At 41.2% G+C, this 14280-nt stretch overlaps 1 protein-coding gene across 4 annotated transcripts in view; it reads right to left on the bottom strand.

Annotated features, from left to right (window-relative positions):
* Positions 1-14280, bottom strand: part of SMAP1 (small ArfGAP 1) — a 256284-nt gene that overhangs the window by 194569 nt on the left and 47435 nt on the right. For all 4 annotated transcript variants that reach the window (XM_075862007.1, XM_075862009.1, XM_075862008.1 and 1 more), the window contains one exon: positions 7651-7784. In XM_075862007.1, the coding sequence (XP_075718122.1) occupies positions 7651-7784 (134 nt within the window). The remainder of the gene's footprint in view (positions 1-7650; positions 7785-14280) is intronic.

The raw sequence follows: 14280 nt of genomic DNA, 5'->3' as shown, positions 1-14280 counted from the left end.
TCATACTACGAATTTGAGGACATTGCAAAAACAGTAGTGTTAAAAAAAAAAATAAAAAAAATAGGATAGCAGTCCAACATCATTAACCTGATAAATCAAAGTTTTGGTAGCAGTGATATGTCTATATCACAAATATTTTACTTGCAAGTGCAGTAGCGTAGTAGAAAAAAAACAGACCCAACAACTAGTACATGCATGCCGATTATTCTGAGTAATTGAATTATTCATTGAAAGGGGTTGTTCAAAATAATAGCAGCGAAGAGTTAAATTGGTGAAGTCATTCATTCTGTGGAATTACAGGGGTCAAGTGTATCCCATTTAAGGTAGGAGGGTGGCAAATGTTGCACATGTTAACTATAGTGAATTTCCTTCTGAGAAACTGGGGAAAATGGGTCGTTCCAGACATTGTTCTGATGAAAAACGCACTTTGTTTAAAAAGTAGATTGGAGAGGGAAAAACAATGTGCAGCAAATTATAGGCTGCTCAGGTAAATGATCTCAAATTGCTTGCAATGGCAACCAAAACCTGAAAGATGCGGCTGTTTGAATGGATCGAAGAATAGCCAAAATGGCATAGGCTCAGCCAATGCTCACCTCTACAAAGATCAAAGAAGATCCAAGGGTAAAAAAATGGCTATTAAAAACTGATCAACTGTCAGTTTTTCATAGCCATTTTGCATCAGTGTTTCTCCAAATTTTCATCCATTTCCAGTCCGTCTTTAATGGCCGTTTGACATCCGTTTCGCGCCCATGAAAAACTGATGAATTTCATTCGTCAGACTTTTTGTCTCAACCCCATAAAAACACCTAAAGGAAGGGCAGTCATGATTGTTTCACAGCACTCCCTGTAGAGGATGACGCACAGCAGCGCCCCAAACCAACCCCCCCCGTAGAGGATGGCGCACGCGCCCCCCCCCCTCCTCTCCGGTAGAGGATGGCGCACGCCCCCCCCTCCTCTCCTGTAGAGGATGGCGCACGCCCCCCCCTCTCCTGTAGAGCATGGCGCACGCCCCCCCCCCTCCCCTCCTGTAGAGCATGGCGCACAGCCCCCCTCCTGTAGAGCATGGCGCACAGCCCCCCTCCTGTAGAGGATGGCGCACAGCCCCCCTCCTGTAGAGGATGGCGCACAGCCCCCCTCCTGTAGAGCATGGCGCACAGCCCCCCTCCTGTAGAGCATGGCGCACAGCCCCCCTCCTGTAGAGCATGGCGCACAGCCCCCCTCCTGTAGAGCATGGCGCACAGCCCCCCTCCTGTAGAGCATGGCGCACAGCCCCCCTCCTGTAGAGCATGGCGCACAGCCCCCCTCCTGTAGAGCATGGCGCACAGCCCCCCTCCTGTAGAGCATGGCGCACAGCCCCCCTCCTGTAGAGGATGGCGCACAGCCCCCCTCCTGTAGAGGATGGCGCACAGCCCCCCTCCTGTAGAGGATGGCGCACAGCCCCCCTCCTGTAGAGGATGGCGCACAGCCCCCCTCCTGTAGAGGATGGCGCACAGCCCCCCTCCTGTAGAGGATGGCGCACAGCCCCCCTCCTGTAGAGGATGGCGCACAGCCCCCCTCCTGTAGAGGATGGCGCACAGCCCCCCTCCTGTAGAGGATGGCGCACAGCCCCCCTCCTGTAGAGGATGGCGCACAGCCCCCCTCCTGTAGAGGATGGCGCACAGCCCCCCTCCTGTAGAGGATGGCGCACAGTCCCCCTCCTGTAGAGGATGGCGCACGCACCTCTCCGGAGAAAGCACCACACCGCCCCTCCCTGTAGTAATCTTCCGGGACTGTCTCTAGCAAATTTTTCAGGACTGTCCTGAATTTACACAGTTTTACAACAATGCCCCTATACTAGCGTGCCACACTACCCTTGTAAGGAGCCCAACAATACCCGACATTTAATTCCGCCTGAATGCCATACATACTCACCGATGCAGTGCCGTCTACTTCAAGCGTGGTCTCTAGTCTCACGGGTTCTGCGAAAGCCGCGCAATGACGTCAGCTCGTCGACTTCGCAGAACACGTGAGACTAGAGAAAACACCTGAAGAGGACGGCGCTGCATCGGTGAGTATGTGTCATCGCGCCACCGATAGCCAGGAAGGGAACCAATACTTTCCTTGCCTCTTGAATCCCCATGTCACAGATCCATTTTTATCGGTTGTTACATGTATTCACAGCTGTTAAAAACGGACCCATTGACTTCTATGGGGGCTGTCTGGCCGTGAAAACGGCCAAAAATAGGACGTCCTATTTTTTGACGGCCAATATTCACGGGCCATTTGAAAAAAAAATAACTGCCGTGGGAATACACCCATAGAGCATCATTGTTCTGAAAACGGCCGTTCAAAGAACGTCCTTCACACGGACGTTTTTAACGGTCGTGTGAATGTAGCCTAATGGTTGCATATAAAGTGGAATCCATTGGTGGCATAAAGTCAGGAAATCCTCAATACGCAGTGAATAAACGGCATTTATATACAGGGGCTGTATCACTGCTCTGTGAAAGAGAACAGTTTAGTGCCAAGAAAACTATGGAAAACATAACTCGCAAAGACAGATTCTCCCAACTCTACCATACACACGAATCGTCGGATCATCTTAGCATGCATGTTTATTTCAGTAGAGAGAGGGTGACAAGCTGTAGGCAGAGATCACAGACAATGCTCCTCGCCCAGTGCATGTCTGATCCTTGTCGTCAAGAACGACAAATACTTCAAAACGCATCACTAAATATAATCCAGTTGCTTCAATCAAGGAATTGTCTACATATATTATATGGACAAAAATATTGGGACACCTAGACATTACACCTACAGGTAAATTTTATGACATCCAATTCTAAATTCATAGGCATTAATATGGAGTTGGTCCTCCCTTTGCAGCTAAAACATATTCCACTCTTCTGGGAAGGATTTCTACAAGATTTTGGATTGCATCTGTTAGAATTTTTGCCCATTTATCCAGAAGAGAATTTGTGAGGTCAGACACGGATGTTGGACAAAAGGGCCCGGCTCACAATCTCCATTCTAGTTCATCCCAATGGAGTTCCATGGGGTTGAGGTCAGGGCTCTGTGCCTTTATGCACTTATGTGCACTGATGTAGTCATGCTGGAACAGAAAACGCCTTTCCCCAAACGGTTCAACGAAGTTGGAAGCATTTAATTTTACAAAATGTCTTCGTATACTGGAGCTAAGGGACCAACCGCTGAAAAACCACCCCATAAGATTATCTTGTCCACAACCCCATAGCATTAGCAACTCCTTAGAACAACCCATTCTTTCACGAATGCTTGTAAAGACAGACTGCATGATTATATACACCGGTGACAATCGGACTGAATGAATCATCTAAATTCAATGATAAAAGAGGTGTGTCCCAATACTTTTGTCCATATACTGTAGAAAGGATAACTGAAACACTACTTCCTATCTACAGCACAAGGAAATATTCTGGTGTTCCTATCCCTTTAAAAAGATCCAAAGCTTTAGTTTGCCATGGGTTAAGAAATGCAAAAGGAGGCAAACAATTTTGACAAGCTACATCATTTCCAAAAACTAGACATATACATGCTTCACAACAATTTATCATCTGTCAAATGAAAACTTGGATACAAGTAAAAAAGAAAGAATGTGCTACACGGTCAAATGTGATTCTAACTAGTTAAAGGCTTGAAGATATTTCTGAACTTCTCCTCTGGGGTAAATGTAGGACCCCTCTCATGGGGTTTGTGGAGCGCATTGATGATGTGCTCTCCTTCCAGGCATTGCTATTTCATTTCACAGCTGCTGTGCCAGGAGATTAGACGTGTTCTGCTAATAGCACCTAAAATATAAATATGTGGCTCACGTCTGACGAGAGCAAAGCACAAAAAGGAACAAACATAAAACTTTTGGGAAATAGCTGGCTGAAAAGTAAGATAAGCTACAGGCGAAGCGTTTGTGAAGATTTATAGCGGTACAGAGGGCTGCAATCCACACGGAGTAATAGAGAAGCTCGGACCTCTGGCAGTGAAGAAACAATGAAACACATTAGGAAATTGAAGCCAAAAGGACTGAGCAGGGATATACCACCTTTTCTTTGACCTCTTGCTTCACCACTTCACAGAAAAGTAACATTTTCATCAGTAACTAAAGCCTTACATTCATTTAACCCATTGGTAACGCAGCCATTTTTTGTTATTTCATTTTTGACTTTTCCCTCCCGCTTTCAAAAAGTCAAAAGTCAAAAGTCAAAAGTCACGTCAGCGTTCACTTTCCGTTTCGGGATTCCGTCAAGGGGGGGAAGGGGGTCATACCACTAATTATATTTACTTCATTTTTAAATATTTTTGAAGGGAAAAATGGTTTTGGGTTTTACATTACTTTTAATGATTTTTATTATTCACATTACATATGTGATTTCATGTTTGTTTTACGGTTTTATTTCTTAGCCCCCTAGGGGACTTGAACTTGCGATTGTTTGATCGCTGGTACAATACACTGCAATACCTATGTAGTGAAGTGTATTGTGCTATTTACCAATTGCTATTAAAGCCCTGCCTCTGGCAAGGCTTAATTGGAGCACCAAGTTGGCAGATGTGGGAACCTTCATTAGGCCCCCAGGCTACCATGACAACCATCAGCACCCTGCATGCTCGGATTTCCAAAGTCTCATCCACATGGCTGGTACTGCAATCCGATGCAGATATTCTGTTCGCAAATCTACACATAGCGGTAGCATTTCCATTCCATATGCAGGGGGCCTAAGGGTAGCCGAATACACCTTTGCCTAGAAAAAGACAGTACTGCCTCCCTGGTTGGCAAGTCATGCTGCAGCGTCTCATTCAATAACACAGCAGTAAACAACGAAAGCAGGAACTTCCTGAGAAGACAGCGAGAAAAAAAAACACATGACTGCTGGGCTCCGTTATTAGAGGAATATTTTAAAACAAACTTAGTGGATTTTACCATGAACAGCAGACTAAATATTGACATGTAAATGTTTAACTGGAACAGTTTTTGTGGAGAAGGGAGCTGGTGTATTTCATGTATATGCTTTGTAAATTCTTTTACCACCTTATAACTATGAACATCCATAATCCTCATGTTCCAAGGTAGCAAGCAACTGCACGCTACCATAACGTCTGCCATTTGGCGGTGCCATAGTACAAATTAAAATGCTGTAGGGGACTACCATTATTTTCTAAATGCAGTTTTTAAGTGATGAGCAAATAAATGTGTCATTGCAATCTCCTTGACTCTGCATGGCAGTCACAAATCCAACGATGCCTTGCACATAAACACGTAGAGAGTATCTCCCCATCCATCCAACAGCACTGGACACAGGACTGAAAGAAGGCCTGACCAAACAAGTTATTACACACAGTGGGGGAAAATTATGAAGCAATGTACGCAAAGTTGGCGTAGAAAAGTAGCAATTTTCGCAAAAAGAAAATGCAGTCAGCACACCTGTACAGCACATACTTTAACCCCTTAATGACCGGGCCTGAAAAGGTCTTAATGACCAGCTACATTTTTCCGTTTTTACCTCTGCATTTTAGCAGTCATAACTTTATTTTTTCATTGACGTGGCCGTATGAGGCCTTGTTTTATGCGGGAGAAATTGTATTATTTTTTTCATAGTTTGGAGGTAGAAAAAAATATACATTTTTACGGCGTGAATATAAGAAAAAGCGATTCTCGGCATAGTTTTTCTTTTTCATCCCGTTCACGTTTCACACTAAATAACCCGTTGGATTAATTTTTCAGGTTATTACAGTCATTTAGATACCTAATTTGTGTAGGTTTTTTGTTTTATTTAGTTTAAGGGCAATAAACTATATTTTATGCAAAATAATGACTTTTTATTTTTGCTACTTTTTTTTAATCCCATAAAGGGATAACTTTATTTTTTACTTGTAATGTTACTTCTGTATGCTAATACATCATACCAAATTTCTCACCATGACACAGACTGCTGTTAGGGCAACACATAGTGTGCCTGAACAGAAGGCTAACTTAACAGACAGCCCTGGGGTCCCCAAGGCTGAATGCAGAGGGATTCCCCGGTTTTTGATTAAGTCACCGGGTTTCTGATGACTATATCAAAGCAGGGAGTTCCCTTTGATCTTTGATCTTGCCGCGGTCATGGACCACGGCGATCAAAGGGTTAAACAGCTAGGGTCCGAATGTTTTCCGACCCCAGCTGTATTCAGCAGGCTGCTCTAAGATCAGGAGCGGTTCGTTACAGCTCTTGCTTAGGGGATGGGCGGTCACAGGAACGCTCATCGGCCTCTTCTACAGTGACGTCGCTGTAGACCAAGCACCTGCACCGCCTGCCGTCAAAAGACGGTGGGCGGTTGTTAAGGGAACCGGTCATTGGCCCAAAAAAATGCAGCCGACACCTCAGTTAGATTGCAGGTGCCTCACAGATTCTCGCTTTTTATCTTTTTCTTCTAGTCCCCACCGTTAGAGATATCGGTGCAGTTAGTTTTGGTGCCCGATATGCAAATAAGGCCTTTGACTGTCAAGTGGGCGGGTAACACCTGTTACTTGATAAGGGGTAACCGCCCACTTGACAGTCAAAGGCTCATTAGCATATTGGACACTAGAACTAACGGCCTCGATATCTCAGGAACGGTGGGGGGGGGTGGGTTTGAAGGAAGAAATAAGCATCAGAATCTGTGTAGTGCCTGCAATCTAACAGAGATGTCAACTGCAGTTTTTTGGCCAGGTGACAATACAGTAGTATTGCAGTATACCATGCAAGCGATCCAACGATCGTGGTTCAAGTCCACTAGGGGAACAAATACAAAAAAGTTAAAAATACTGTTAAAGTTTTATTAATGTACACAAATACAAATATTAATTAAAAAAAAAAAACAAAAAAAAAAAAAAAACACCTTTTCGCATATTTTCCCCAAAGTAATGCAAAAAAAAAAAAGTTTGCATAACTGGTATCGCCGCGTCTGTAAAAGTCCTAACTGTCACAATGTAATGTTATTTAACCCGCTCGGTAAATGCCGTAAAAATACGATAGAAAGTAGAACAACCAAAATGCTAATAGATAAACTGACATGCTGCAGATTTTAAATCAACGTGACAGCTGCTATTATATCAACTAGAGGCTTGGGCGTTTCTAAACTAGTGACGGATCCTCTTTAATTGAATAGTATTATTACAAAGTGGTAGCGTTTAGGAGCTACAGCAATTTAGTTTCAAAGTGGCAGATTAAAGTTACAGAGCCGGGTCGCCAAGTGCTGAGGCGCATAGTGCATAAAAGTCGCAATTGGCCTGCTGACTCAATAACTGCAGAATCTCAAAACTTCATTTGGCATTAACATGAGAACAAACTGTGCACCCGGAGCCATTGGTTTCCATGGCTGAGCAGCTGCATACAAGCCTTACATCACTAAGCACAATGCCAAGCGTCGGATGGAGTGATGTAAAGCACGCCGCCACTGGACTCGGTCTAGCAAAATGTGGCAAATTTACAATACAGCGTGCACAACTTTGATTAATTTGGCAAATTTTCTGACTATCTTGTCGAAGTGAATTCGGACAGTATTAGTAAATCTGCTCCATTGTGTAGACAAGATCTTCCTCCTACAAAAAGTCAAGGTGTTGTGTAGTTGTCCTTTTAGGTATAGCAGAGATGGTAATGACACACTGTACAAGGATAGAATTACCTGAATTTGTTCTGGGGTCCATTGATCCAGGTTGACAGACTTAACTCTTGATATATGAACACCAAGGTTTCTATGAATTCCAGCACATCTGATGCAAATAAAAACTCCTAGGTTCCAGGAAGCCCACCTTGGACCTGTAAGATGAATTAACATTTTCATTATAGGATTTGGAATGGTCACATTTACTGGTGGGTCGCAAAAGAATTTTCACTGTACGAATTTTTTTAGCTTTGCCCAATAAGCATCAATAAACGTTATCCCGTTAAAGCTGTACTGATATGGAGGTGCCCCCAAGAGAAGATCCCATTTATTACAAGGTTGTCATCAGGACAGGCCGCTTTAGCTGAAGACATCTTTCGTGCTTCTCAAAGGAGTACTAACTTTTTCACTTCAGGAAATTTAGTAAGGTGTCCACGCAAACCGGATGAAATTGTAGCATAGGGAGCAAAAGAAGACAGACAGACAGACAGACAGACAGACAGACAGACAGACAGACAGACAGACAGACAGACAGACAGACAGACAGACAGACAGACAGACAGACAGACAGACAGACAGACAGACAGACACACACATATAGGGTGCATAAGTAGGTATACAGTTTAAATAGGTAACTATAATAGGTATACAGTTTAAATAGTTTTATATGCTCAAATTGGCGGCGCTCACTATTCATTCATTGCTGTAATCTAGTTTGTAATCATTTTTTAAATTGGACTTATATAATATTCAAAACACAAAATTTTGGGATTTCACTAACTGTTTGCCATAATCATCAACATTAAAAGAAAAAAATACTGGAAATAGATCACTGTTTGTACTGAATCTATATAATATGACATTCACATTTTTAATTGAATTACTGAAATAAACTAACTTTTTGATGATATTCTAATTTATTGAGAAGGACTAATGTAATAGATATATCTATCTATCTCGCGAGATTATGATGTAACCTGTCATTTAAAACGAGATTACGCTTGCTTTGCTGTAAATCTCACACAGACGCTACAGAAGTGTCAGGATTGCGAATAGACATCACGTCCTGGCTGGAGGTAATGTATATTCACTGTCAGGACACTTGAGTAACGTTATAGTGTGTTTATGTGGTTGCACATAGTGATGTAATAAGATCACTATCTGCTGTGTAAATGAATGGTGAGAAGTGTATGACGCTGATTGGTCAGCGTCATACACTTCTCTCCACAACGCCCACTTGGTAAAAAAGTAAAACACGCCCAGTTGACTATTAAGAAAGTCATTAGCATAAATCTAAAATAGGTCATAATTCCGTCAAAAATGATTGTTTTTCTAAATAAAAACCACTGTTGTAATCTACATTACAGCGCCGATCAGATTATGTACAATATAGGCCACTTATAATGTGGTGACAGAGCCTCTTTAAGGCACATTCAGAAATGATGGGCTTGTCACATTGCTGCGGTCGGTGGACACACTGGCTATAGATTTAGCTGTAACTACATTGTCAGTTCATTTATAAGTAAAGGTAATTAGTCTTTTATAGTTAGAGCGCAAGTTTTAAACTAGATTATCAACTTTTAATCACCAGAAATGTTTCATTTCCACTTAATTTGTTGCCTACCTCTAAGTTACAACCTTGCATGTAATGATACAGTGAATGCCATCTACATGCACAGTTACAGTCACTAGCTTTATCCAACTAATGTCAAGGTAATATCCACACACTAAATGAGGTCTAAGAGCCATAAAACTAACCCTTTAAAGTGGGTGCAAGAGGGGGCTACCAATTTGCCATACAGTTTCTCCTGTTGCAACCAAATCCTGTAATAAAACAAGGTAAATTTTGCCTGAAGAAACTATAGTCAGAAAAGTAGGGTCGGTGGGGGTCTCAGTGCTCTGACCCCACCAATCAAAACTTCTGACAGGTCACAATTGCCCTTTAAGCCAAATTCAAGCAGCCGTATTTTGGAATGTCAAATGCTGATATTAAGCTCTGCAATACACTTAAAATATATGCCTGCATGCAAACAGCTTCTCTTTAGTTTCAATGGGAAATACACGTTTGTTTATACGAGGCATATTTTTACACTGCTGAATCGAAAATACACCTCAAGCTTAAAAAAAAACAAAAAAAACAAAATCAGCTCCAAAATTGCCTGGATTTCAGATGCGGTTTCCTATTGAAACCGGCCCTGTATTATTCAACCTGTAACATATACCGTGAGAACATAGCCGTATAGGAGGCACATTTTACCAGATATTCAATTCCATTGGAGCCCATCACATATAATTCTATGTAAAGAGGGAATCAAATCCCGATAGGTAGCAGGAACGGTCAGGACACGTAGAGTAATAAAAAAATAAATAAAATTGAAATAAAAATAATCTGCGTCCTTGAGCATGAATGTGCATGTAGAAGAAACTCATTCTTGAGCCTGTGGGTTCCCACACAGCGTAAACACTAGTGAATTTCTGTAGCTGAATTCTGGGCAGAAATTCGGCAGCTTTTACAGCAGAAGCAAAGTGGATGAGATTTATGCAAGGCTTCCTTCACACACGGTCAGATTTTTGTTTGGCAAAAGAACGCATCTAAAAAAAAAAAACAATTTTAGATAAAAGTGGTACATGCGGTTTTTTTGCAAGTAGTGTGTTTTACTACCTGTGTTTCTTCTTTATGTGGCCTATTTTACATTGCAAATCATGTCATTAAAAGATGCCTCTTTGCAGCAAATGATTTTGTGAAAAAAAATATATCACCAAAACACCATGTAAAAATAACATTGACATGCATTTTACGGAAGCGGCGATACTAGTTATATTAAATTGCGTCTCCTTTGCTTTTGGTGGAAAAGGTTTTTTGTTTTTTTTTACTTTTAATATATAATATTATTTACATTTTTTTATTGGATTTAACTTTTTTAAATTAGTCCCCTATGGTACGTGAACCAGCGATCGTTGGATTGTTTGCCCGATATACTGCAATACTAATGTATTGCAGTATATTGTGATATTTACAATCTCCTATGAAGCACTCCTAAAAAGGGCATAAAAAGGAAAAACAAAAATGGGATAAGATGTCAGCCTCTTTCTAACGGCTTAGATTCCGCAATCGCCATTGACCACGGTATCTAAGGGGTTAAATGAGCGGGATCCCGCTCGTTGCAGTGTGAAGTTTCATACAACAAACACACTCCACTTATGGAGCCGAGCCCGCTCCATACTTAACTCCCGGCCTCTTCCATATATATACTACAGATGTCGGGAAGGGGTTAAATAAGCAGTCCACCAGTGGCGGCCCATGAAATACAGGGCCAGGTAAGTCAATACACAAGACTACCTTATACTACATTACATTTGCAAACGTGTGGGGTTGGGGGCTGCAAAGGAAAAAAAAAAGCCAGCGTGCTTCTTTAACCCCTTAATGACCGCCTATATGTGTTTTCACTGCGGCCATTAAGGGTACTTATGCGAGAGCGCTGCCTTTTCTCGGCCGCGCTTTGGCATAAGATAGCGCACCCGGGAGGCCCTTAAACTCTGTGGACTCCGCTACGGTGATAGCTGAGGTCTCGGAGCACAGACCGAGGACCGTTTTGTAAAAACAGCGGCGGTTCGTTCTCTACCCTCTCACAGAATATATTCTGTGAGAGAATAGAGAAATGGTCTAAATAATGGCCAGCACCCCCCAATTACACCCCAGAGCAAGCCCACCCCCCCTCCCCCGTAGCTGATCCGGATTTTCAAGATGGTGCGTGACTGACTGTCCCGTCACAATGACAGAACACATTACACTACGTAGGTAGTTTAATGTGTTCTAGCAGCGATCAGAGCTGCAAGTGTAAAATGTTCCCTAGTGGGACAAGTAAAAAAAGTTACAAAAAAAAAAAGATAAAAAGGTTTTAAAAAAAAAAAAAAAGTGTAAAAATAAAAGTTATAAGTTACATAAACGAAAAATGCTTTTTTTCCTAAAAGTCTTATTATAGGAAAAAAAATGAACACGTTAAAAAAGCACACATATTTGGTATTACCGCGTTCGTAATGACCCCATCTATAAAATTATTTTTCCCGCACGATGCACACCGCAAAGAAACTAAGTAAAAAAACAATGCTAGCATCACTATTTTTTGGTCACCACCGCTCACAAAACATACAATAAAAAGTGATCAAAAAGTCGTACATGCCAAAATAGTACCAGTAAAAACTACAAACCGTCCCGCAAAAAACAAGCCGCAATACAGCTTTTTTGACTGAAAAAAAAAAAAAGTTATGACACTCAGAATATGGTGACACAAAAAATTAATTTTAGAAATAAGTGATTTTATTGCACAAACGCCACAAAACATAAAAAAACCTATATACATATGGTAGCGTTGTAATCGTACCGACCCGCAGAATAAAGTAAAATGGTCATTTATAGCCCAGGGTAAACGCCGTAAAAAAAAAAAAAGAAAAAAAAAACTGTCAGAATTGATGGTTTTTGGTCACCTTGCTTGCCAAAAAAATGGTATAAAAAGTGATTTTAAAAATAAATAAAAAAAAAAAAACAAAAAACACATGTACCCCAAAATGGTACCAATGAAAAGCACAGACTGTCCCGCAACAAATAAGCCCTCACACAGCTCCGGTGGAGAAAAAGGAAAAAAGTTGTGTCTCAAAATGTGCAGAGTGTTCCAAAAGCGTATAAGATTGGGCGCCATTTATCAGTGCGACACTGGCCACATATCCCATTATACCCTCTTATTATGCCCTGATGTTCTCCGCACAGATTACATATGCCCCCACATTATAAACGGAAATAGCAGCAAAACGCCAAACAGAACCACTACCAAACTAAATCTGTGCTCCAAAAGCCAAATGCCGCCCCCTATCTTCTGAGCCCTGCAGCGTGCGTAAACAGCAGCTTACGTCCACATATATAGCATCGCCATGTTCGGGAGAATCCGGTTAATATTTTATGAGGTATTTGTCTTCAGTGGCACAAACTGGACATAACATATAGTGCAATAAATGGCATATCTGAGGAAAATTTTAATTTTCACTCCGCCCCATCCGTTGTGCATTAACCCCTTCGCGCACCACGTGTCGTGGTGGTGGGGGTGACGTATGGAGAGGACTCACACGCCGAGCCATACGCTGCGGGTGTCAGCTGTGTATTACAGCTGACACCCGAGACCAACGGACAGGAACAGCGATCGCGCTGTTACAGGAGCCTGTAAAAATTACAATCTACTGCAATACATTAGTATTGCAGTGTATTGTACAAGTGATCTAATGATCGCTGGTTCAAGTCCCCTAGGGGGACTAATAAAATGTGTAAAAACAAAAGTAAATTATTAGTGAAAAAAAAAAAATATTTCAAGTCCAAAAAAAAAAAAACCTTTACATTTTTTTCTAAAATAATGTAAAAAACTAAAACACTACACAAAATTGGTATCGCTGTATCTGTAAAATGCCAAACTACTACAATATAGCATTATTTAACTCGCACGGTAAACGCCGTGAAAAATAGACTTTAAAACGGCAAAATCGCTGTTTTTTGGTCACCTTGGCTCTACCAAAAAATTTAATAAAAACTGCTAAAAAAGCTGTATGTGCCAAAAAATTTTACCAATAAAAAAAAAACTACAGCTCGTCCCTTAGCAATAAAAAAAAACACTCTGGGGTCAAAATGTTAACTACACCCCTAGGTAAATATCTTGAGGGGTGGTTTGCAAAATGGGGTAACTTTTGGGGGGTTTCCACTGTTTTGGCACCACAAGCCCTCTTCAAACCTGACATGGTGCCTAAAATATATTCTAAAAATAGGAGGCCCCAAAATCCTCTAGGTGCTCCTTTGCTTCTGAGGCCTGTGTTTCAGTCCATTACTGCACTAGGGCCACATGTGGGATATTTCTAAAATCTGCAGAATCTGGGCAATAAATATGGAGTTGTATTTCTCGGGTAAAACCTTCTGTGGTACAGAAAAAAAATGTATTACAAACGAATTTTGCCCAAAAAAAATAATTAAATTTGTACATTTCACCTCTACTTTACTTTAATTCCTGTGAAACGCCTAAAGGGTTAAAACACTTTCTGAATGCTGTTTTGAATACTTTGAGGGGTGCAGTTTTCAAAATGTGGACTTTCTAATATATAAGGCCCTCAAAGCAACTTCAGAACTGAACTGGTCCCTGAAGAAATAGCCTTTTGAAATTTTCTGGAAAATGTGAGAAATTGCTGCTAAAGTTTTAAGCCTTGTAACGTCCTAGAAAAATAAAAGAATGTTAAAAAAATGATGCAAACAAAAGTAGACATATGGGAAATGTAAACTAGTAAGTATTTTGTGTGGTATTACTATCTGTTACATTTAAATTTATAAAAATGCAAATTTGTGCAAATTTTCTCCAAATCTGTGTTTTTTTTACACAAATATTGAATTTACGGACCAAATTTTTTCACTAACCAAGTACAATATGTCACGAGAAAACAATCTCAGAATCGCTTGGCTAGGTAAAAGCATTCGCAAGTTATTACCACATAAAAGGGACACATCAGATTTGAAAAATCTGCTTCGTCATTAAGGCCAAAACAGACTCAGTCTTGAAGGGGTTAACCCCTTAGTGACCACTAATACGCCTTTTTACGTCGGTCACTAATGGGCTTTAGGCTAGG

The sequence above is a fragment of the Rhinoderma darwinii genome, chromosome 4 (genome assembly GCF_050947455.1).
Source record: "Rhinoderma darwinii isolate aRhiDar2 chromosome 4, aRhiDar2.hap1, whole genome shotgun sequence".
NCBI lineage: Eukaryota > Metazoa > Chordata > Amphibia > Anura > Rhinodermatidae > Rhinoderma > Rhinoderma darwinii.
This window is presented reverse-complemented; position numbering and strand designations above follow the sequence as displayed.